The 24,620-nt window shown below is 41.7% G+C and overlaps 1 protein-coding gene across 4 annotated transcripts in view; it reads right to left on the bottom strand.

Moving 5' to 3' along the window:
* Positions 1-19,623, bottom strand: part of LOC119547418 (guanylate cyclase soluble subunit beta-1) — a 51,098-nt gene extending 31,475 nt beyond the window's left edge. Inside the window, exons 1-7 of one of the 4 annotated variants that reach the window (XM_037854272.1) lie at positions 19,327-19,623; positions 16,368-16,556; positions 15,313-15,386; positions 1,961-2,061; positions 1,772-1,890; positions 665-814; positions 230-557 (exon numbers count right to left, since the gene is read on the bottom strand). In XM_037854272.1, coding sequence (XP_037710200.1) covers positions 230-557; positions 665-814; positions 1,772-1,890; positions 1,961-2,061; positions 15,313-15,386; positions 16,368-16,370 — 775 coding nt within the window. In that variant the 5' untranslated portion in view covers positions 16,371-16,556; positions 19,327-19,623. The remainder of the gene's footprint in view (positions 1-229; positions 558-664; positions 815-1,771; positions 1,891-1,960; positions 2,062-15,312; positions 15,387-16,367; positions 16,557-19,326) is intronic. The other 3 variants (XM_037854290.1, XM_037854281.1, XM_037854297.1) reach the window with 3 other exon arrangements.
* Between the last annotated feature and the right edge of the window lie 4,997 nt (positions 19,624-24,620).

Genomic DNA, 24,620 nt, shown 5'->3' with positions numbered 1-24,620 from the left:
TATACTCCTGCCAGTAAAAAAAAAAAGCAAAGCCAAACGAAGCCATCAAATTGTATTAAAATCAGAGCAATGTCACAAAGTTTTCTCGTTATTATATCCGTGGGTGGTACAAATAAATGAATAAATATATGCCGGGCAGTCGATACAATTTACATTTATTGTCATTCCAGCTCTCTGAATTCCGCAATATGTTAATCGCGGCGACTATTTTCTCTGGCTTTTATGTTACCTGTCTCGCTGGCAATCTGTTGGCCATCGTTGTTGTTATTCACGTTGACGGGGTTGCCGTTGTTGGCGTTGTTGGCCATGGCCATTCCATTATTGCCGCTGCCATTGCCGCCATTGTGATTATTGTTTCGCTCGGCATCCGTCGAAGGAGCCAGGACAACCGTGCCCGATCCCGTCGTCGTGGTCGTGGTGGCGGCCATGGAGTCCTCCAGCAGTTGCTGATTTTCCCGGGCGATGGCCCGCTCCTTTTCGGCCTCGTCGATGGGCTCTCCCTTGCGCTTGACAATGTCGATTTCCACCTCGACGCCATGCAGCTTGGATGCAACGGCCTGTGAGCGGGCGATACAAGATGTAACCGATATAAGGCCGGAGCGGAGGCGTCAATGGGTCCCCGACGGGGCATCGCAATGGGACTGGCCGTGTACATATATCTCACCTTGACGATGCCGATGACTATGTGCTCGAGGCCAGGCCGCTCCGAGTAGTAATGGAGCAGCAGCTCGCCATCCTTCTCCGTGCAGCGGAAGGAGGGGGCCCGCATTCCGGGGTACAGGGTGCCCAGGTGGTCGTGCAGGGCGTCCAGATTCTGATTGATGCACAGGGAGAAAAGGCAAAAAAATCATAAAAACATAATGTACCATACCTTAGAGGGTCTTATATCATAAGAAAATGTAAATATGCTATGTAAAAACAGAGCTATAGAAAGACATACTAAAATATTAATTTGAGAGAACTTTATCAACCATTTTGGAAACCAAAAAATCATCTTTCAGTCATATATTTATATTATTGTTTTGAATAAAATATTGAATTTTAAAAATTCAATTGCTGATTTAAAAAAAATCTAAATATTTAATGTTATCAGCTACAAAACCTAAATGATTCACTAATATAAACATAAGAAAATTAAAACGTGATAAAATATTTAAGGACTGTTTAAATAATAACATTTCACTTTAAAAGAGCAGAGAACATATCTTTAAACATGATTTATAGTTCAGCATAAAAGCCTAATTAATAAATATTATAAAAGTATCTGAAATATTTTTGAAAAATCATGCTGACTGAGGAATTCAAAGTAAATTGATGGCCCATTTCTGTGGTATTTGTTCTCTGTGTGGGGCTGTGTTGTTGTTGTTGTTGCGGTGGTGATGGTGCAGACGAAAAAATTCAATTTCATTTTTCATTATGACAAAGGATTCGAGGAGCATTTGCGGTGAAAAATGTGGAAAATTGAAAATAAATCGAATGTGAGTGCAACAAAAGGCGTCCAGGGAAATGGGTTACGGTCTGGGTTTGAGTGGGCGATGTGTGCGCTCAAGCAAAATACTTAATGCTTATCAATGATGGCGAATGTCGAGCTCGATGAAGCTGAGACTGGAAAACTGGGAACTGCCAAGGGAGCAGCATGAAAAATGACTTGAAAGTCGATTGGCCAATGCAATTGTGCCGCAGATGCATGGTAGATGGGTGTGAAATGGCCTTCAATTAAGTTAACTGTGGGATGTGTATATATGTATATAGTAAATAAGGCCGAAAGTACCTGGAGGAAATCCCGTGGCGTGGCCCCCAGCACTTGCAGGATCTTATCGTAGCCCGAGTCCTGGCAGAACTCGAAGAAGGTCTTGCCGAAAAGCTCCAGGATGTCATCAGCGGGAATGTCTTTGGGGGTGGAAAAAAACGGGGAAATCACATTAGCGAGCTGACCCACATATGCTTACTCACTACTTACTGAGGATCTCGACAGCTGCTCCAATTAGATTGTATGTTATTTCATCGTCGTAAATTTGTCGCACCAGAAACTGCCCCTCCATGCTGACCATGGCCTTTTTCCTGCATTCCGAGACGAGCCGGTCCAAAAATAAGCAGCCATCAAAATCGAGTCGGGCGAAGCAGAGAAGGGTTTTCCCCCAAAAAAGAGAGTGGCAAATACATTAATTTTAATTAAATTGCTTCTGTGCTCGTGAATTTATGAGTGAGTGGCCGGCATTCCTCCGTTCTGTGTGTGTTTGTGTGCTTTTCGGCGGACAAGCTGCCCATATGGCGGTCACTTTATACGCTCTTCCATATTTATGTTTTTAATTAAGCAATGAAGACAAAATAAAGCCCTTCAAATGAGAATTCTCGGTCAGCCTTAAAATGTGGCGAGGGTTTCAGCTTTCCCTTTTTCGTTAGGGTTTTTGAAAATGCGTTGCGCTTTGTGAACTTTTAGGGTTTTGTGAGGGGGAATATGAAAAAAGAATTTAGTATTCTTGGCCTTTATTAATTTAAAATCTTTCAGAACACTTATTAGATAAAATTTTAATTATACAATTGTTCTAAGAATACATTTTTGTACAAAATTAATAAGTGGAAAACTTTTTTAAAGCCATTTTTTATTAAAATTTAATTTTACCCATTTTCAGAAAAAATCTCAAATAATTATCTTGAAAATTAAAGTAATTTAAAACGATTTTTGTATAAAGTTCGCCAGAGAGAAATTCTTTTATACTCAACTTGCAATGTGTGCACTTCCGTTTGGCTTTCCTTGCTTTTTTAATTTCTCTTCTTTCTGCTTTCAAATAAAACCAGCTTATACTGGTAGTTAAGTCCATTTTCGGCAATAAGATCCTTTAAATTTCTTTCAAAAGTTAACAGGATTTGGGGTAAGTATTTTATATTCCTCGCAGAAACTTGGCTGCGATTTGCATTGAATAACAATAATAGGGAAAAAGAAAGCCTTCGGTGGCCCGCTGCCATTTCCCTTTGTGAACATCGTGCAAATCGACTTTATTATTTAATAGAACTTGCGCCAAGCTGTTACCAAAACAAATTGAATACAACGTGCCGGCACAGTGAAAGTAACAGGGAGAAAGTCGGGAAAAAGCGCCAACGTTGCAGAATTGAACATGAAAATCGTGTGGGTGGTGGGCGAAATAAGAGGGAGAGACTTGGAGAGACAGAGAAAAAAAGTAATAGAAAAGTAGATTTTGTACGTGAGAAAGTTTTTCCATTTTCCTTACGCAAAACTTCTGATTTGTCGAGCCAAAGTGGGCGTGGCATCGCAGGTGAGCGAAGTCGGTGGCGAAGGCGGCGGAGAAGTGAGGTATTTCATTATTGCTCATTTCAAATGCGAAATGCTGTTGGATTGCAGAATGTGTCAGCATCTGTCGCTGAAATGTGAGAGGTATTTGCACCTTCAACAAGATTGAGTTGTTGCAACAGCAAACATTTAATATTGCAATTTTCCCGACCCCAACACATGTACTTTTTTATATATTGTAGGATCTGATTTTTAATTTCCTGAGCTGCCAGCGGACATTGAATAGGAAACAGGAACCTGTGGAAAAAGAGCTTGGCAGCCAAGAAAACCGTAGGAAATTCCTGCATATTACACACCAAACTGGAAATTGATTTTCGCCTTGCAATTTAATATTCTATGAAATATATGGCTTGCGGTTGAGTGAGGGTGGCCCGAAATGAAACCAAGATTTATGGCAAGTGCATGCATAAATTTTACGACTACGGGCCTTAAAGCCAATCTTTAAATGGCCAGTGAACTGGAAGAGAAGATTGCACTTTGGAGCCTGCTCATTTAATAAATTCCGGTTTCGTTTAATTGCTTGGCAGCCGAGGTGAGAAGCTTTCACCATCATCTGCCGGCGGTTACTCCCCTTTAGTGGTATCCTATCTGCTCGCAATTTAATTTCATAAAGTCAACACTCTGGCGGCAAAATGTCTATCATTTTTATTGTGCCAGCAAGTCAGCATTTTGTGCCGTAAATTGAATTATGCTGCACGTTTTGGCCCAGCTTACCTGCCCGGCCAGCACTGCGTATGATTGATTTTTATTGATTTAGATGTGCGTGTCTTGTGTGAGCGAGCTGTCTGTTGAATTTCGCCGGATTCGCCTTTTGATCGACAACTTAATTGAAAAAGTTAATGTGCGTGGCGAAAGCCTCGGATTCGGGCACGTTTTTTTCGGTCTCATCTAATGCAATTTGTCATTAAATCCCAGGGCACACACACAGTAAAAAGTTTGCCATTAAATTTGGAACATTTGCGGCAGCATAAGCGTCAATTAATGCGAGCTGTAAAAATTAATTACGCACACACGCTGGCAATTTATGGTTCCTTGTTCCCCCTCCTGGATATTGCGTATACGCCGCGTTGGCCTGCCAAATGCAAGGCGGCACTCAGTGGCTTCCTTCGCCTCCGCTGTCATTACAAATTCAATTTCCGCTCGGCCAGCCAACCAGCCAGCCCCCTTTAAACTCATTTAAATATTGTTTACTTAGTGACAACGTCAGGCGGCCGAAACTAAGTGGCTTAATCTGCGAAAACGGCCAAAAGAGCCGGGGAGCCAAGGCCTAAGAAATATGAAAACATTTCGCGCCTAAGTAGCTTAGGCCAACGCCCAAGTGTTTTTGTTTTCCTTCGCGACTGTTGGTTTAAGTTTCACGCGCACTGCCTTTCCGGGATCGAAAGTGTATATACACGGTGTCTATATATATCCTGTGTACATATCCCCTAGCAGGCCACTGCTTTGGTTTTGGTAGCTCTAGCGTGTAAATATTATTATTTAATATGCCAATCGCAGAGCCATTCGGAGCCCACGTTCTGTGTGGATGTGGATGGGATGCGGATGAGGATGCCGATGAAAAATCCCCGGCCGGATTGCTCAGCCCGTGGAATTTACGCGCCACTGACACGCTCCCTAACTCTCGCCTTTCCCGCCCTCGAATTTTCCCCCTTTCGCTCGCATTTCCCCACATGACTCTCACTTTTTATGGCAGGGCATTAAATCGCTTTATTATGAACTACTTGTTGACTTTTGGCAGCTGAAACTTTAAGTTGGCTTAGCTTTCCGAGAGAGGGGTGAGCTGAAGGCCCAACCGCAAAGTGTGTAAAATCCATAATCAATCAGCTAATTCGAGTCTGACTTTCCGTGCGGTCGGGCGAGGAATCCCTAATGAGTTCGTTACGAGGAGATGAAGATGAGCCCCATCTAATTGTGGTTCCTCGTTCCGCAGTCTTCGACTTAACAAATCAGCCCGCAGCTGTTTCTGACGTGCACCGTAAAAGTTGGTATCTGGATGTGGGTTGCACATGCAACCATCGTACAGTGGAGGTCAGAATTATAGAGGCTTTCATTTTTAGTGAGCTTCTTGGGGTTCTGAATATAGCACAAAAGTTATTAGTTCAAGAATCACAATATAGAACACCCTTATTTGTAGTAAATGTATTTAAGTTCCGTGTGGTGTCTAAAAGTATGCAATGAAAGGAAGAGATCCGTTCTTCGGAACCAATCTGTAGGTCCTCAAAATGTAAAAGGTATAGTTGCATACTTTTGGACACCTTCCAAAATATATTACAGTCCAAATAAAACAACTCAAATTCATATTGAACTTAGCTAAAACTTAGTTATTGAATTATTTAAAACCTGTACTGTTTACCCCCACTGTTTGTGTGTGCACATCCGCCCACAGAAATACTTTACACACATCTGAACGAACTTAAACTAACCGACATTAGTGCATTTTCTTGGCAGGCACTTAGCCAAAGAGCAAATGGAGAGAAGTTGCAGGAGCTCATCCAATCCGACCTTGCAGCGAGGTGCGAAAGGATTCCCGGCATACTATAACCGTAATGTGCCTTACTTGGCTTAATGATGCCGGCTAAATGCCTGCACTCATTCGATAGAGTATGCCGCAGTCAGCTTTAGACTTTGGCCAACTTGCATTTGGAATTTCCCCAAGTAGCTGCAGCCAAACGACCGCCAAGAAAAGAAAAAGAACAAGAGTAGAGCAGCCCAGAAACGGAAACGAAATAAGGTTAAAAGCCACTTAAGACTCGGGCAAGTTAATGTGGCACATAACTCAAGTGAGTCACATGTTTTATTGTGCACACACACAGGCGCCGAGAGGATGCAGCCAAGTTGGGCCAGGGTCAAGTCGAATTAGCCAAGAGCATCGCTTTAATCGAATGCCGGCGGCGGGAAATTAACATCGAAATTACAGCGATTCCACGAGGGACAGACCCCTATATCTAAGCTGGCTATTGCATGGGTGAGTATGTGGCTAAGGAGGCCTTAGTTGCATGGAGAAAAAATGGTACTTGCCCTGATAATATCACATATATCTTATGATAATCCCAAAATCAAATATTTTTGTTTTTAGGAATTTAACTTTTCCTTAATTCTTAATACTCAATTAGTTATAAAATATTTTTAATGTTTCTTGAACTTATAACGCTCAAAAATATAAAATGTGTCTTTAAAGAGGTAGGTTATAAAATCGACCTATTTTCATAGATTTATATTCAATCTATTAAGAAAACCATTTAAATCAGGAATGCCTTTCAAGGGGCTTTGTTATTTTGGGTTGTTGGTACAGCCAATGACCCACTTTGGTTATGTTTTTTTTCTGTGTGTGCCTAGGACTGTGTGTGCTTGTGGTAATCCCTGAGGCGTGTTATTCAAATCAGGAAGAAGGCTATGGAAGGCAATTCCCTAGTTTTGCGGGTACCGGAAGATCCACCCGGTGGGTGGGGGTACCACTTACTTTGTGGGGGATTCTGGGAGGACCCCCTGTCTGCTGTCTCGTGTGTATTTGTATGCGATTAGCGCTAAACCGCTGCCAAGCCATTCACATGCAGACGTGATGTACGTCGTTAATGATGAAGGACTGGGGATCTCATCATCATTGTCACGGCCATTGCCATTGGCAAGTCGATTTGGCCGGGGATTAGCATTTTTACTGTCGTCAAGCTGCGTTGGTGGCGGCGGTGGCCATGGGGCGTATGATTAACCTTTAATGCAGCCTCAAGTGTGTGTCGCACACCTAGTGACAAGGGACGGAAAATTGGAAAGGGAGCATGGTCAGCACTTTTGGCCTGGCCATTAATAACTGTCCATATGCAGGCACAAACCGCCTACGATTTTTCTCTTCTTTTTTTTTCTTTTTGCTGGTCATTTATTACTGCCCGCTATCGATTGACTCGCCCTCCGCCATTTCCATTTATTTCTTATCTACGCATGCACTGTGACATCTCGAAATTAGGACATCATTAGCAACTGTCGATGCCGCCGGAGAAGCGCCCTGATAAATGCCGAACCATCCTATTCCACCGAGCCCATCTCTCACTGGGGAATTTGCGGTCGACCGCCGCCCCACTGTGCCCCTGCTTTTTCCGATTTTCCGATTTCGGTGTGGTGTTTTGCAGCGGGGAAAGCTGAAAAAATTAAGCCGCCTGCGAGCCCTTAACACAATTAGTTTTTAAAGCTGCCCTAAGGCGGAATTACGGGGAAATTATCGTTATTGTATGCCAGGCTCATTCCAGTTTAAACGCCCGCCTGTTGTGGATGAGCTGTAATTGATGGGAATTGCATGCAGGGCGAGAAATGCGAGGCTTTAATATTTATGTTATGGCAAAATTTAATGGGGCTTCGGACTGTGTGTACTAACAGAATTATTTAAATGGGCTTATCTCAATTTTATGTTTTTCCAAGATTTTCAGTGGCTATTCGGTCGTAACTTGGAAACAAGATGAGCCACAGCCAAAAGATGCACTGTTTTGAATAGCTCTTAACCCAGGCAATCGATCCCCATCACTTTCAAGTAGATCTGCATAAAAAATAATTTTTCTAAAATTTTGAATTTTTTATAAGGGTAACATTACAATTTTTTGAAAACATTTGTCAAAAAATAAAATATTTGGGCTTGTATGTCAATTGATTAGGAATTTCATAACGAGTTTAACAAGGTATGACACTTAATGTTTGGGGAATTATTTGCTCAGTTTTGGCTGAATTACTGATCAATTTTGGAAGAAATTGGGTAACTTTTTTGTTCTAAAAATTGTATAGACTAAAAAATGTCATGATTAAATTTAAATCAATTTAAAATGTTATGATAAGCTTAAGAAGGATTGAAAATCTGTATTAAAGGCGCTTTGTATTTTTTCTTTACTTAAAGTGCTAGGTGAAAAAATTATAAATTGAACAATTTGGGGTATATGTTTATTCCTTTATAATGAAATTGCCTTAATTCAACACCTAAACTAAAAGATTACAACCCCAGTGCAAAGTTCACGCCAGGATAACATGCTCTCGACCACGTCTGAAAAGCGGAATTCCAATCGAATCGAAGGGAAATTCGATTTACATTCTCCACTGGCAGTTGCCAACTCTCGTCCTAACACAATTCGCAATGGCCGCCTATCCGGAACCAGTTCTATGCTGCAAATTTGCTCTGGTGGCTCTGGCTTTCAGCCCCCTGGAATGTGGGATTTTGGTCCTAATGATGGCCGACGGCCGGCGCTCCTCGCCACTCAAAGGCTGAAGCCTCGCAAGGCCGACAAAATGGCGCAAATTTACGGAGGAGGCACAAGGCAGCACTTCCGGCTTAGAGGATGATGTTCCTGCTGATGCTGAGCCGATGCAGCTGATGCAGTTGCCCCGGGAAATGTCTTGTTTTGCTGTAAAATGCAAATGAGCGGAGGCATCCTTCGACATGGGGAAATCTCGGCCGGAAGTAACGGCAACAAATGAAAAATGTGTGCTGCCAAGCCGAGAGGACATGATTTCAATATGCAGATTTCACCCGGGAAGCAGCCCGAATGCAATTTCGAAATGCTGCAAATGCGCTCAGGGAGAGTCCTGTGCGGTTTTTAGTTTTATTAAAAAGCACACACACTCACTCGCACAGAAACTTGTAAAAAATGGATGGTGGGAAAACGTTGCAGCCAGCAGCTGACCCTCTCATGTGGGGAAAATAAATTGCTTTTAAGCGACGTGTCCTGCTCCCTCCCCCAAAGGACCTCGCACTGAAAACCAACGAGCGTGTCGCAATTCGCAAAATGCAATAAATACAAATTTCAGTGATGCATTTATGCGCGAAATACGTGTCCAGTTCCCCGTCTCCCAGTTAGCGGGTTATTTAATTATCCTTCAGAGCCCAGTTAGTCGGAACACCAGCCAGCAGACATTGCGTATGCGCCCAGTTGGCCGCCGAACATATTTCGACTGCCACACTTAATTAGAAATAGTCAGCAGCCGGCTGAACCAGTTTGCATAATTAATGCCCACTGTATCATGGAATTATTATTACAAATTAATGGAATTTTCTTTGGTGTTTAGTTTTGTGCAAAAGCCATGGAATATGTAATTAGCAGGGCCCGTCAAGTGAACTGAAGGCAGTTTAGGCCCAGAAAGACCAATAAAGGAGCCTCGGTTTGGAATAAAGAGCCCAGGGGTCGTTTGGTGTTAGGGAACACCAAAAACTGTGTACTCAAGCGAGGGCGGTTGGAAAACAAATATTTGCTTTTACCCTGTAATTGAACTTTTTAAAGGAGGCTGTCCGAACGAACCCAGTTTTACTCGTTAAAGCAACGTTTTAGTTTCCAAAGATAGCTTGGGGCATCTGGGATAAAAGTATGAAATAATAAAGGAAGTTCTTTTTAAATATGATAATATAATTATGTTCAAAAATACCATTTCCATATAATTAAACATTGTAATAGATAGGTGATTCTGGTTGCTTAACTAAAATTATTTCTGTTGCGTTAACCAGCATATCATATTCTCGAATTGCTTAACAGAGAACCCATCCCTTTTATTAAATATTAATTAAATTGACGTAATCCAAGGCTTCGTGTTTCGTAAAATGTCGTCTTCTGATAACTATTGCCGCCCTTTCGTAATCCCTGAATACCCGTACAATAACTCGATTATTAATAGCATTCCCTTTGCCTTTGTCTGCTTAATGGCTTGTCATAATCGTAATCAAGTGGCTGCTCCGTTGTCTTGACTATAATTAGCCTCCTTGGGCTCCATTTTATTTAGATTATTGCACACCATTTGACTTTAACGCACGAAAGGACACTCGGTCCAGTCATTGGCCCCATTGACAAGCCATTAATGGCGATAATGCTCGAGTGTCGGTGAATCGATGGCGACAATGCCAACATTGCGTATGCGCAACGCCAACTTTGGGCCGCACGCACGCGACGCATTATTCATAAAGCGATAAAGTGGAGGGCGCATAAAACGCCAGCGGAAAACTTTCGACAATAAACCGGGGGACTGTAGTGGATGGCCGGGAAACCAGGTTTTGGCCAAAAATATGAAGCAATCAAACAGACAATAAATGAAGAAAAGGAGTCGCGTCGTCAAGCCAAAAGAAATGCAATCAAAGCAAAAAGTAATCTCGGCGATAAGTGCGAAAACGTGTCAAATGTCCTGGCCAAGGGGCGGAACAGGATGCTCCTGCGAGGGGGCGTGGCTGCAGCTGACGTGGAGCAGCTTGCCCGCATCACGGGAGTCAATAAAGCGTAACAATATTTGCTGTGTGCTGAAAACAGTTGACAAAATGGCGACGACAGTCGGAGCAGCAATATGAAAATATTGTAAATGCAAAAAGTTCAGGGGGAACTTCACCTGCCGCAGGAAGGGTGAACCGTCAGTGCTGCGATATGGTCCTTTTTGGGGGGAAAATGGAGTTTAACCCCATTGTGATAGTAGTTTTCAGGGCAAGTGAAATAGTCAAACAAAAAAGGATGGCAAGCAAATTCAATTTGTGTGTTAAAGCCTCTTTAAAAAATGTTTAAAATATTATATTCTGCTTTCGTTTATGAAAACAATTTTATTAATTTTTTCTATCCAACATTGTTAACCTGGTTTTTTAAGCTTAGTGCCGACAGCACTGGCGAAACAGGTGCTTCTGTTGTGTTTGCCCGATGTTTGTTTTCGTGTTTGAGTTTTTGGCGCCGCCTGCGGCACAGTTTGCATTCTCCGAAAATGTAGCCAGCTGTCAGCTAAAAAGTTGGGGATTGCGGAGTTTGAGTTTGGCTCAGAACTTTTTTTGGCCAGGCCAACGCACATTTTTTGACGCATTAGCACACGGGCGCTCTCAACTCGTTACAAGCCTCAAATATGCCATTTCCCCACCCATATACACACTCCAGAATCGACTCGAATTTCCATAATGTCTGCCATGAAAATGCGATCGATTTTCGTGTATTCGAGGGGGTGTGCTTGTGTGTGTAAAGTGATGTGATGTGTGTGCCAAACAACAGGGAAAAAGACATAATGCTGCGGGCGTGTGTGCGAATGTTCCTATGAATATCTACAAAAAAAGAAATGGCCAAAAAAGTCAGGTCATTGGTTGAGTGTGTGGGCGACTAATGGCCCGAAGTAACCAAAAAATAAGCTGAACGCGTATCAAAGCCGTATATAAATACTTTTACACAGATACTGCGAATGTGAGGGTACAAATGCGCTTTTAATGGCAAAGGATTCGCAAATGCCTGCAATCAAATGAGTGTCCTTAGCAGGATGCTCGACAAAACGCTGGCTGATTGCTTTTTCACCGCCCCCAGATGGAAATTCCAGTCGAGCGCAATGAAGATTGATGGATTTTCAGTATTTGTCAGCAAAAGAATCTCTCCTTGAACTCAACTCCTTCTCCTCTGCGAGGCTAATAAGTCGCAAAAATATTTGGAAAACGGCACGTGTTCCTCCTTAAAATGTACAAATTTACATTTAATATGACAAGTCGTCGTTGACTTGCTCGGAAATCTTTTCTAGCCATATATCAAAACCCTTGGCTCGAAACTCATTTCACCGGTCCCTGTTTGGGCGCCATGTGCTTGAATCTCACATCACCTGTCCCTGCTCGGGCGCCAAGTGCAGGGAATATGATTTCACGCTGCTAAAAGCACTCGACACTTAACTAAATTAGTGATATCACTCCGCACGCATTAATTCGGGGGAAAATACAGAAAAGGACGAGGCATCGGAACCCATTAGCGCGAATCGGCGACTGACCAGCAGCTGCGGCTCGAATGACAGCTCAAACCAAATAACCATATGACCATATAGTGCGCAGAGTTGACTGGCATATTGACACACTCGCACAAAGGGCAAATCCAATTCCAGCAGAAGCCAAGCAGCTCAAACCTCGATTCTCGCCCGTGGCCGCATTGTGGTCGTTGCTGTAAAGCATTTTATAGGCAAATCGATTTTTGTCTAAAGTGCCACAAACACGCACATCGGCAGCAGGATAACAATACCGGGGGCTTTGGCAACAACAGCAGATGAAAAGCTGAGGCGGGGAAAATAACAATAACGTTGTTGCGAGTGTATTAGTTGAACAACTGACACTCTGACCACGCCGAGGAAAAGCTATAATAGTCGCTTTTCCCATCGAAATAATGTACTTTGGGTTGCATTGACTGAAAGTCCTTCGATTTTGTATAGATAATCAAAGGATTATTATATATAATCTGGGTAAATTTATATATTTCTGATGAGTAAAGGTACCTAAAAGTATGCAACAGCATATTTTGAATTCAGAAGTATAAGGACTTTCGATTTTTCGTTGCATACTTTTAAGCAGCTATTTAAGCGATATAAGTCCCTAATTTTACTTAAGATTCCTTATTTATTTTCTGTTTATTTTAGATTTCAGAGAACTTGGTTAATGTGAAGGCTTAGCTATCAGCTCTGTTTCATCTTTGCTTTAAACTGGAAGTCTGCTCCTTTACCCCGCTCCCTCCATCAGGCATCTTGTTTAGGCAAATTAATGAGACCCATTTGCAGATTGATGTGCTGCAATTATGCTGCGAGACCAAGTAGCATAAAGCACTTAACGCACTGATTCTGATTAAGTGGGCGAAAGCACGAGCAGCAAGGCTGCAGAAGAGGAGCCGACTTTAAGGTCCTGGCAAACGGGCTTTAAAAGCAATCAGCGAGGGGCTAAGAGACCGAGAGAAGTAGACCAACCCACTGACAACTATCTATCAATGCGGTCAGCTGGGTGTCAATCAAGGCAAATGCCAATGCCAATGCCACGGGGCGGGGAAAACCAGACAATCCCCTCCCCAGGGCCCCATTTCCCTCCTTTGTGGCCTCGGATTTTCTTTTCTTTTTTCCTCGCTTTAATGATCGCTTTGACAATGCCTTCAAGTGCGAGGACGGCGACAAACGATGTGGCCCATCTGAGGAATGGGTATTGAAGACTGGGGTCTGAGGACTGAGGACTGTGGCCCCGGGCTGAGGCCACAGGACATGGGACATGAGACACAAGGCGTAGGACCCAAGCCGTGGGACTCGAGACCCCGTCTTTGTCTTGGCGCCTCAAGTGCTGGATAATGACTTTGATTCTCGCTGCAGCGATTGCCCAAGGCACTGCGACTAAGTCTGCGACTACGACTGTGGCTGCCAACTAATGCAATGTAATTAAAGCCCGTCAATGCCGACCCCATTGGCAGGCATTTAAATTGAAGGGTCGACAGTGCACCAAGGAAAACTGAAGAGAAATAAAAATAAATAAGAAAGTATTTTAATTTAAAATATTTAGTTTCTTATAAAGCATACAATAACATTTTAATTAATATGTAAAATTCCACCTAAATGGATACGTTTCTAAAACCGTTTGTGGTTCTGCCAAACGTGAAATATCACCCCAATATATGGTATAAATTTATTTATTATTTGCTGAACTGTCATTAATTAATGGGAATTTTACTAATTATGCAGGAACATTTTGACTAACGTGGTAGAACCATGCAAAACTTTATTAGATTACACATTTATTAGTTGGCTGGCTGTCTAACTTTACACAATGTCTGCCAAAACAATTAGTTTACAGAAATTTGTGTGGGCTTTAACTTTTGTTACTAATTGGAATGGGATAATTGGAAATTTTAAAGGTAACCTAAACTACAAAATGTCTCATTTTACCATCCATTTTTATTTGGAATCTCCAGATTCCCTAAAATAAATTAATGCATTGATTATGTTAAGCTTTACCCTGATTTCTGACTTTAAAGTTCGAACTTTTTAGCAGTGTGTTGCCAGCGTTGCCATTGTTACCTTTTCCTTTCGACCAGACCCTTCTAATGAGAAAAGTTAGCAATGTTTCCCTTTTTCTTCGCCATAATTAAAGGGTTGTCTGGGCCAGGCAGCCGACACCCGATGCGACTCGTCCCTTGGCTGGCTCAATTCATTAGCAATCTGTAAACGTGGCCAATACAAATGGCAAGTGACTTGCGGTTTAGCAATCCAAAATCATAAATCACGGCCAATTAGTGGGAGACTACTCCTTTGGTCTGTGACTCAGGCTCACAGGCCCAGTGAAACGCACATACACAGGCGCAGCCATGTAGCAATATCAATAACTTAATTAAGATAAATGCGATTCGTATAAACCGTATAGCCCGTAGTCCGACTACTAACGCTCCCATAAACAAACTCACCCACCCTCGCACAGAAGACGCGTGGTCGTTTCGGGGCGTTGATTTCCGCTAACTCAGAGCACTGGGAAGAAATATGTACAGTCCTGATATAAAAATGTGTTTGGGAGAGTCTCAGAAAGATCCCTAAACCAATTTTGAAGTAATCATATAACCTCTTCAACTTTGAGTAAAGACTTTAAGAAGACCTCTAGAAATTTAAAAAATTCAAAGAATATAAACCATCCTAGAAAGAAACCATATAAGAAACAAATAGTTTATAATTATGTTACGACATATATTTTTAAGACATCATAAAAATCTTTTTTGTTCTACACTCATAAGTAAGTTCTTTCATCCGAAGTAGATAAACAACTTTCTGTAATATTCAAACAACATTTATTTTTAGAAGTGCCTATTTTGGCTGCACTTGTAGGTTCGACCCCATGGATCTGTGAGCCTGGGAAATCCGTGTACGCATTAATGCGACGCGTGTCCTGCTTGTTTATGCGCCGCCAACAACAAACGGCCCCAATTAATTTATGTATATCTCACTACAGATGTGTGGGCGGGCCACGCCCATCGAGTGAATGTCCGATGTCCGATGTGAAAAATGGATAATTAGTTAATTGCGGTACGTGGCAGACAAATGTGGGGGACTTATGTATTTTAGTTATTAATTAAGTGCGTGGCTGTTAATCTGTTTGTGCGGGCCACGCACACACACAGAACCTTGAAATAAATCGCAGGATATTTTGGGTAATACGATAATATATTGAAGAGAGCCGTTTAATATGGCAGTACCCCGTTTTATTGTCCTTGGCTAATGAGTTTGCGAAACTGTTGGCTTGACACTTGAACGCTACTTACTTGATCTTCTCCCATATTTCCTCGCCAAAATGCTTCAGCACCAGCAGCTCCAGGGCGTAGTTAACGAAGCCATACTGCGATTTAAGAGAAAACAGTAACCGATTAGTATTTATGTTTATGGCCGCTCTTCAAATAGACATCAATATCTTCACTCTAGTGTCTGTATCTGGGCGAAACGATCCAGTTCGGAATCTCGCGAATCGTAAAAATCGGAGCTCTTTGAATTTAATTGCATTCCCAGATGGGACACATGCTTTGATTCAAGTCGATAAATTTGAAATATGCGAAATCAATAGCGATTGCGCATTTTCATTTCGCTTTAAATGTATCCGAAAAGCAATCAATTTGATTTGTTGTGCGAAATCAAGTCCCTCAATGGAAAATGGAAAAAGAGAAAGGGAGCCAGCAGACATACCTCTGCTATCCAGATACGCAGCACAATCAATCGCTTCCGCCGGAAGTAATACTAAACAAGCAAAATACTTGAAATATATTTACATACATTACGCATACGTCTAGTTGGCCACACATGGTGTTCAGTCTGTGCTTCTGTGTTTTTGTTTGTGTCTGCCGTTTCTTTTAGATTTTTTTGGCTCCCTGGGCTTTTTCTGCCTTTCTGCTCGGTTGTCTGATGAAGATGTATCTAACCGATATTTGATGTTTATTGCCTTTGTTGGGCGCATTGAAATGTTGTGGCAGCGCAGGAGAACAAAGTCTCAAATGCCACCCAGAGATATAAATAAAGTGGAATGGGAAGTGGGGTTGCTTGAAATGCTGCGAAAATCGCAATCATTAGATCAACATTTCCCTGCATTTGTCAATTTGAAGACTTTCTTTAGCAGGTGTGTGTTTTGAATTGAAAAATCTGATTGGGATCTTTAAGGCCATAAAGTAATAAAATGTATTCGTAGGATTTGAATCCTCTAAAAAAGGTGACTGAAAGTGTGCAGTAAAAATACTTGGTTGCATACTTTTAGACACCTTTACAAAAGTGTATATTACTTTTGATTTTTGTTTTCCCCAAATAATTACATTTTTAATTAGATACCACTTACCATTTTAGTGCTTTTTTCGTTTTCTTTTTTCGCTTAATTGAAACGCTTTGCGGGCGTACTTAATTCACTTTCACAACGAATGTGTTCAAACGCATATCACAACTGAAATCGGACACCAGAATTCAATATTGATATTGCAATTTATTTCATTTCGCGATTTGTCCGTCCGCCGGGCGATTTCAACTGCTCCTGTGGGAGTGCGACAATGAAAATGTAATAAATTATATTTGTTTACCCAACTGATATGGCTGCTATGATAAACGCAAAAAGTGTAATGAAAATTACAACGTAAACATTGTGGTCTGCACAATTATGAGCGGCGCATGTGGGAAGTGCGAAAAATATGAGCAGCATTCGAGTGTTATTATTACACCGCTGCCATTTATGAATATTTTATGCGATATCAAATCGGTTTTGCCTTGCCCTACCCTCCAGTTTTCCAGGCCAAAAATTTAAACGCCTACTTTAATCAAATATTTAAATGAGCGGAAAAAGAAAAGTCGGCCCAAGTGGCCCCGAGCATTTCCCAAACTTGGCAGCAACAATTTCTAGAGCCATTTCTGCTGCGGCGTTGTTACATCTGCATTTTGTGTGCCGTATATGTGCTGTTTGTTGCATGCCACATGCAACACGTGCGGGAGCCAAAGGCACAACACACCGATACACCAATAGAAAAGCACACGAACAACCAGAAAACCCGCAGCTCAGCCATCAACTGGGTCACAATTTAGGCGAGGAAAATGGGGGCTCGGAATTCGCTTGGGCGAATCCTTAGATGCCCTGGAAAATGGGTTAGATCTCCCCAAGTAAAATATAAATGGTAAATAAGTGTATAATATAAAAAAAGGTAAAACAAAATTGGTTTTAATTCACAAAACTGTCAAAAAGTATGCTTTCAAACCATGTACGCCCCATTTGGAAATATTTAAGAGATGCAATTTATATTATAGCATACCCTTAGACACATTTTAAAATGATTTTAAAGCGAAAGTGATTTACAAATCTAAAGAAATTCACAGGGCAGCAGTGCTTAGCGTTGCAGAAACAAGGCTGCATACTGGTTAATTACACAAAAGTCAGGTAAAAACAGGTAACACACAATTCTGGCCAAGAACGGGTGCGATGGAAGCTCGAAATTTATGCGTCACGACGAGTGCAGGGCAATTAAGGCATTTCGAACGTAGGGGTTTTCACGGCGTTCCAAGGGAGTTTGGGAGTTACCTAGGCATGGGAATCGCCTTGGGGCAGGATTGGCATAAACGAGTGGAGCACAAAATGGCAGCCCTGGCCGGAAAAGTTACCTCCAATTGAAAAGAGGGAAACTTGGCCTGCGAAGCAATGATAAGTTGTTTCACGGGGAAAAGCACAGTGAGTTTGTCGAGCCGTAAGGGATTTCCACCTGCCAGCCGGCAGTGCTTTAAATACTTTAAACAACCCAGCCAGCGAGCAGAGAAAAATATCGATTTTCGTCCATCTTGGCAGACAGTTTTGTAGCCCATTAGGAGCCTTGTTATAAGATATATCAACGAATACACTCTGTGTGTACAATGTACAATCCTGCTGTTTATTTAGCCATATGTATGTCATTGTTTGACTTTTCCACCCCCAGTGTTTGCTTGTTGGGATTACCCAAATAGGGAATATTAATCAGGAGAGCGTTCCACCGGCAATACCTATTTGCGAATGACCTCGGGGCCCTGACATCCTTCCAATTGAGCGAATTTTAATTACGTGCAACATTTGGCATTTTGATAACGGTACGGCACTGTCAACAGAAGGTCCTTGTGCTATTTTCGTTTTATTTTCCGACGAGGGACAAGAGTGTAAATAAGTCTCGATTCCGAGGGCTTTGCAATTTGTTTGGCCAGGCTTAGAGAAGAGGGGCCAAAGTTTCTTCGATGGGGCCATTTGTCAACTGCTATTTGGCGATGACGGGCACGCCATTTGATAATTGCGACAAAATGACGCCGATGCGAAAGTAAAAACAAAACGATATTTACTCGGCCCAGTTGAAAGGCCCTTTCTTCCTTCCCCCTCCCCGGAGGCCCGTCGTTCTGCCTGTCAATTTAGCGCTAAACTGACAATAACTGAGTTAATGATGAGCCTGCCATTAGGCCAGGGCACAAAATGAGGCACAGTGCACACAACATGGCCACAGGACGGCCGCAGGATGTGGATGCCGTGTCCTCCACAAAAGTTGAGTTTGTACAGAGAAAAAATAATATCCAAAATAATGAACTGGTTCTTTTAAATCAGGAAAGTTCTTCAGAAGGTAGCAAAAGTAAGAAGGATTGGTTTTTTTGTATTAATATTTTATGAAATTAATGTTTAAGCGTGAGAAATCTAGTAGAATATATATAATTGTTTTTAAAGAAATCAGAGGAGTCTAAAAGTATGCAACGAAAATGTAACGTCGTTTTTGGGCCATGAGCTCTAAAAATCAAAAATATTTTGTTGCCTACTTTTAGACACATTTAAAAAACTGAAGTAATAATTATTGGAAGTTATTCGCTTTGACCGCCGTTTTCGTGCAGTGCATCTTTTGGGTAAAGGGAACTGTGCGGAAAATGTGGCAAAAAAGCAATTGTACATTCAACTCTGTGTCCGCCTGGGCATTTATCAAATATAATGGACATTCACTATCGTCCGACCAACTAAAACAACTGTCAGCAAATTGCCGTGGGCACGCAAAGCTAAATGTCTAATAAACTTTGACATATTGAGGCAAATATTTCTATTTGGCAACTTTGCCAGAACGAGAATCGCAGGACCACATTAATTTAGGACAATGATAGCGTGAAATATCTGGCTGGGAACCGAAATAAATTAGAGCGCACAGAAGTATGCTTTAATATCCGGGGCCAAGTGGAATGCCGTTGTGTGAGTGTTTGGGTGGCAAATACGAGCATGGTTCACAAGAAACAAAAAACATGTGTGCCTGTGTGGGTGGATAATTTACATTTGTTTGAGACGCGCGATTCTTTTTTATTGGGCGATTCCCCTGGCTTTTGTTTGTTCGCAACTTGTGATTTATCTGTGTGTTTGTTACTTTTCTTTCAGCTCCTTTCTCCGGGATTCGCTTTCACTCTCGCAATAACTTTCCACTTTCACTGGCCGTATTTCGTGTGATGATAATAAGAAACGCGAAACGCGCGCGCGACTTTTCCCAAGGAGTTTTCCCAGTCCGCCAGGATTTTCCGCCGTTCGCTGTCCGCCGGAGTGAACAATTCGCCTGAAACAGCCGTCGACGACTGAGCGCTTCCTGCCGAAGGAGCGCCGTATTAAAGGCGGCTGGCAGGACACTTGTCCGCTTTTCCTTTGTCGGCTGCCAATTGCCTGGCCCACTCAGCTGTTTGTTGTTGCTGGTCGTCGGAAAAGCGGGGCTCTCGGAAAAGCTCCTGGCCGCGGAAAGCTCGCTCTCGAGTTCTGTCTCGCTCTAAGGTTTTCCGCCACCTGCCCACAGATGGCGACTGCCTGGTTTTCAATGATAGTATATGAGCGATATAGAATTGAATTCATATTTATGATTTGCAACATTATTCTTCATAATGTTTGTGTAAATAAGAAAGTATTTCAACCCTCAAGATAAGAAAACTTTATTTAGAACCTGAAGTTTGTATACCTATTCCAATATATTCCAAATATAATCTCTAAAAATTATGATAATAGAAACATTGTCATCTAACAGCGATAAAGAGAACTAGCAACCTCATTTAGGTTTTCTAATTAAGTAGCATCAACCATTGTAAGGCTTTAATATATTTAGAAATCACTTAACACCCCAGTTGGTATTTGGCTTTTGTAGTTTTGATTTGCTAGATGAGGCTCAAATCACCCGCTCAATTTTCTCCTGCAATTGTTTACTTTGCATTCGCCACCCACACCAAGCGACTTCCGTTTCCGGCGTTATTTATTGCCGACTTTCTTTGCTTTCCTGATGATTTTTGTCAAACTCCCCGTCCCAGCCAATGGCTTACGCGTAATTTACCTACGACAATAGATTTTCGGGCAGCTCCAGTCAAGCAGATGAACATTTCAGCGCTCCAGAGGCAGCAAATAAATTAGAGACACTTGCAGTGCAGGCGGCAAACAGAAGTCCTCGCACAGTACAGTAATTGAAATTGAATGGGTGGGCGGCTAATGGGGTGGGGGTGGGCCTGGGTGGCTGGGTGGCTGGGTGGGTGGCAAGGTCGGCCAATGGGGCGCACTGGGGCGTGGCTAAACAAGCACCTGTTAGCGACAAAACACCACGGCACCACCAGACCACTCAGAAACCCCGCAACACAGGCAGTTTCAAGAGTGCATCAATCGGATATTCATGTGCGGCTAAGCGCTGCATAAATTAATTACTCTCCGCAAACATAATTAAACGCATTGTCCAAGTTTTAATTGTGGTGGCTTTGGCGCTATTTTATTCGCTCCTCAGCTTCCGCAAAACGCACAAAGGTCGAAAGAGCATCCGGCAACAAAAACAGAAGCATCTGCCCTGCTGACAGGACATGGCTGCCGGGGACATTGAAGGAGCAGCAGAAGAGCAGGAGTTGGCAGGACGCAGGGGCGGGCAATTTAGCCAGTTCAGTAGCCAGGTATCGTGGTAACTGGCCTGCCTGCAGACTGTCAGAGTCATTGTCAGTCCGCCGGGGGCTATGGCTCTGCACAAGTGCAAAAACTGTGCCGGAGTACCCCTTTACCTCTTCGTTAGCTTCCTAACTCGGAAATCACAAGGCAGGACTAACCAAGGTCACCGAACCGTTAAATACCCTATGCCACTTCTAAATAGGGATATAATTCCCATTCCGCAATCCATTGAAAATACGGGAAATCGATCATGAAAATGGTTAAAAATTTGACACTCGTTTGGAAGAAACATTTTATAGTAGAATTTTAGAGAACTCAACCACAAATTCATAGAGGTATGCCACGCTCAAATCGGAATTCAATTAAAGAGGTTATGAAATTCAGAAGTTCATTTTTCGGTTCCCCTTTGCAATTTATTGGAAATACGGAAAAATCGAACATGAAAATGGGTTCAAATTCTGACCAACGTATAAAGGATGTATTTGAATGTAGATTATTAGAGAATTAAACCACAAACTCACAGAGGTATGTCACTTTAAATTCGGGTTTCAATTACCCAAGTTATGAAATTTAGAAGTGCGATTTTGGGTTCCCATTCTGAATTGGAATTACGGAAAAATCGAACATGAAAATGGGTATAAATTCTGACCCTCGTATGAAATAAATGTTTGAATGTAGATTATTAGAGAATTCAACCACAACCTCACAGAGGTATGCCACTTTAAAATCGGAGTCCGATTACCCAAGTTATGGAATTTGGAAGTGCGATTTTGGGTTCCCATTCTGAACTCCAATGGAATTACGGAAAAATCGAACATGAAAATGGGTTAAAATTTTGAGTCGTATACAATAAATATTTGAATGTAGATTATTAGAGAATTCAACCACAACCTCACAGAGGTATGCCACTTTAAAATCGGAGTCCATTTACCCAAGTTATGGAATTTAGAAGTGCGATTTTGGGTTCCCATTCTGAACTCCAATGGAATTACGGAAAAATCGAACATGAAAATGGGTTAAAATTTTGACCGTCGTATAAAGAAAATATTTGAATGTAGATTATTAGAGAACTCAACCACAAACTCATAGAGGTATGCCACTTTAAATTCTGTGTCCAATTACCCAAGTTATGGAATTTAGAAGTGCGATTTTAGGTTCCTATTCTGAACTCCAATGGAATTACGGAAAAATCGGACATGAAAATGGGTTAAAATTTTGACAGTCGTATAAAGAAAATATTTGAATGTAGATTATTAGAGAACTCAACCACAAACTCATAGAGGTATGTCACTTAAAAAACGGAGTCCAATTACCGAAGTTATGGAATTTAGAAGTGCGATTTTGTGTTCCCATTCTGAACTCCATTGGAAATACGGAAAAATCGAACATGAAAATGGGTTAAAATTCTGACCCTCGTATACAATAAACACTTGAATGTAGATTATTAGAGAATTCAACCACAAACTCACAGAGGTATGCCACTTTAAAATCGGAGTCCAATTACCCAAGTTATGGAATTTAGAAGTGCGATTTTGTGTTCCCATTCTGAACTCCATTGGAAATACTGAAAAATCGAACATGAAAATGGGTTAAAATTTTGACCGTCGTATAAAGAAAATATTTGAATGTAGATTATTAGAGAACTCAACCACAAACTCATAGAGGTATGTCACTTAAAAAACGGAGTCCAATTACCGAAGTTATGGAATTTAGAAGTGCGATTTTGGGTTCCCATTCTGAACTCCATTGGAAATACTGAAAAATCGAACATGAAAATGAGTTAAAATTCTGACCCTCGTATGAAATATATATTTGAATGTAGATTATTTGAGAATCCAACCACAAACTCATAGAGGTATCCCACTCTAAGATCGGGATTCAATTACCCAAGTTATAAAAATTTAGAAGTGCGATTTTCGGTCTTCTTTCTGCAAATACGACTGTATGATTAAAAGTATTTCCTTTTCTTTGGAGCTATATTTTTCTAATACAACTTCCATCTAGTTACAAAATCAAACAACTCCTTGCAAATGCACAAGTCCACTAAAGAATGGAAGACGCCTGTTCTGGGCACTTGAGGTCGTTACAAGTCATCGTTTTGATCCGGTTTCAGATGGGTGGGCGGTGGTTGGAGAAGGAGTTGCGGATAGCCGCGAAATAAAAGACGCCAACTCATCGAGAGGTCCTGCCAACATTGTGCCAGGGAAATGGAGCGTGTGCGCTGCAGAAGGAAAATAGCCACTGCCCCTGGACTCTAATCAAGTTGGCTTGCCAGAAGATGACTATCTGGTTGGCATTTAATTAAGAGGCCTGGGCGAAGAAGGGGTTAGCAAACTTTTCGGGCAGCATCTCAATTGCTGCAAATACCGCCTCAGAGTCTCACGAAAATATTCCATCCTGTTTTAAGGTTTTATTTTTGTTTTTTTGGGGCGGTGCCCAGCGGGCGTAACTAGCGCATTGAGACAAAGGACAAGTGCATCAGGATAATCGCATCACACTTGAGTAAATAAATTCCTGAAGTGGAACCAACTTTGCCGGCGCACTCCACTCCGCACAGCCGAAACATGTTGCCGGGCCATCTTCCATGACAATGAGGGGAAGGACCCTCCGCAGCTCCTTCGTCCTGCGTCTTTTTGTGCCGCTCTACGTGCCAGTGATGATATTGCTTCTGGGCCCAAACAAAAAGTGGGAGAAAATGTTGCCATAGAAACAAATATTTCAGCGCGCATCTTTTGAAAGTGGGTCAATCGAAATAACAAATATATACTTATCACTCTTTATCAGCTAAATTATATACACTTTTAATATTATCTTTATAGGAAATAAAAACAAATCAACAAGCTCCACACAGTTATTTTGTGCTCAAAAAGCAATAAATTTAAAAGTACCAGATAATATCACACTATTTACATTCCTACCAGCAGGTTTATCTACAATTGCCCAGTAATTATAATTGCCGGCATGAATCAGTTTCCATTTAGGGTTAAATTACGAAATTACAACCACATACGCTTATCAAATGGAAATACTTGGCCAAGCATTCAAATTAAATCGCCCTGAGGCCTGGACATCTGAAAGGATAATAAGTGTATCTCAGTTAAGGTAAATAATATCCTGGCCATGTCATGACATCTCACAATTGTTGCAGCTTCCATTTGCATCAACAATAATTGAATATAAATACTGCAATTTGGCCAGAGCGAGTTTATTGATTTCCAAGGACTGTAAAACGAATGCCAGAGGCCACAGCTCAGAAACAACAACCTTCTCATTAGACTGCATATCATGTGGACAACCAAAGCAGGGGTATTCAACATGATTTTGTGGGAAAATAAAAGTCAGTTTACCGAAGATTAATTTAAATAAAATTAGCATACACATTCATAAATTACACAGGTAGTTTTTCTTATCAACTTGAAATACCATCGAGAAGAAACAGTAGTATTTTATGGCAATTCATGAACTTCAAGCTCTGGTTCATCTTCTGCCGCCAATGACAGATGATGCGGGTTCTCTACGGTCTAGACTCTAGATTGTCGGAAAATATTAAGACTCAGACTCGTTTCTACGCGCGCGCGAGCTCTCCAAACTTGAGTGGCTATTCAGAAAGTGAAAAATATCAAGTGTTCATTGGCGATGTTGGTGGCAGCCGTTCAAGTAGCGCATCTAATTATT

The sequence above is a fragment of the Drosophila subpulchrella genome, chromosome 3R (genome assembly GCF_014743375.2).
Source record: "Drosophila subpulchrella strain 33 F10 #4 breed RU33 chromosome 3R, RU_Dsub_v1.1 Primary Assembly, whole genome shotgun sequence".
Taxonomy (NCBI): domain Eukaryota; kingdom Metazoa; phylum Arthropoda; class Insecta; order Diptera; family Drosophilidae; genus Drosophila; species Drosophila subpulchrella.
Note: the sequence above shows the minus strand (reverse complement) of the source record. Positions and strands in the feature narration are given on the sequence as shown.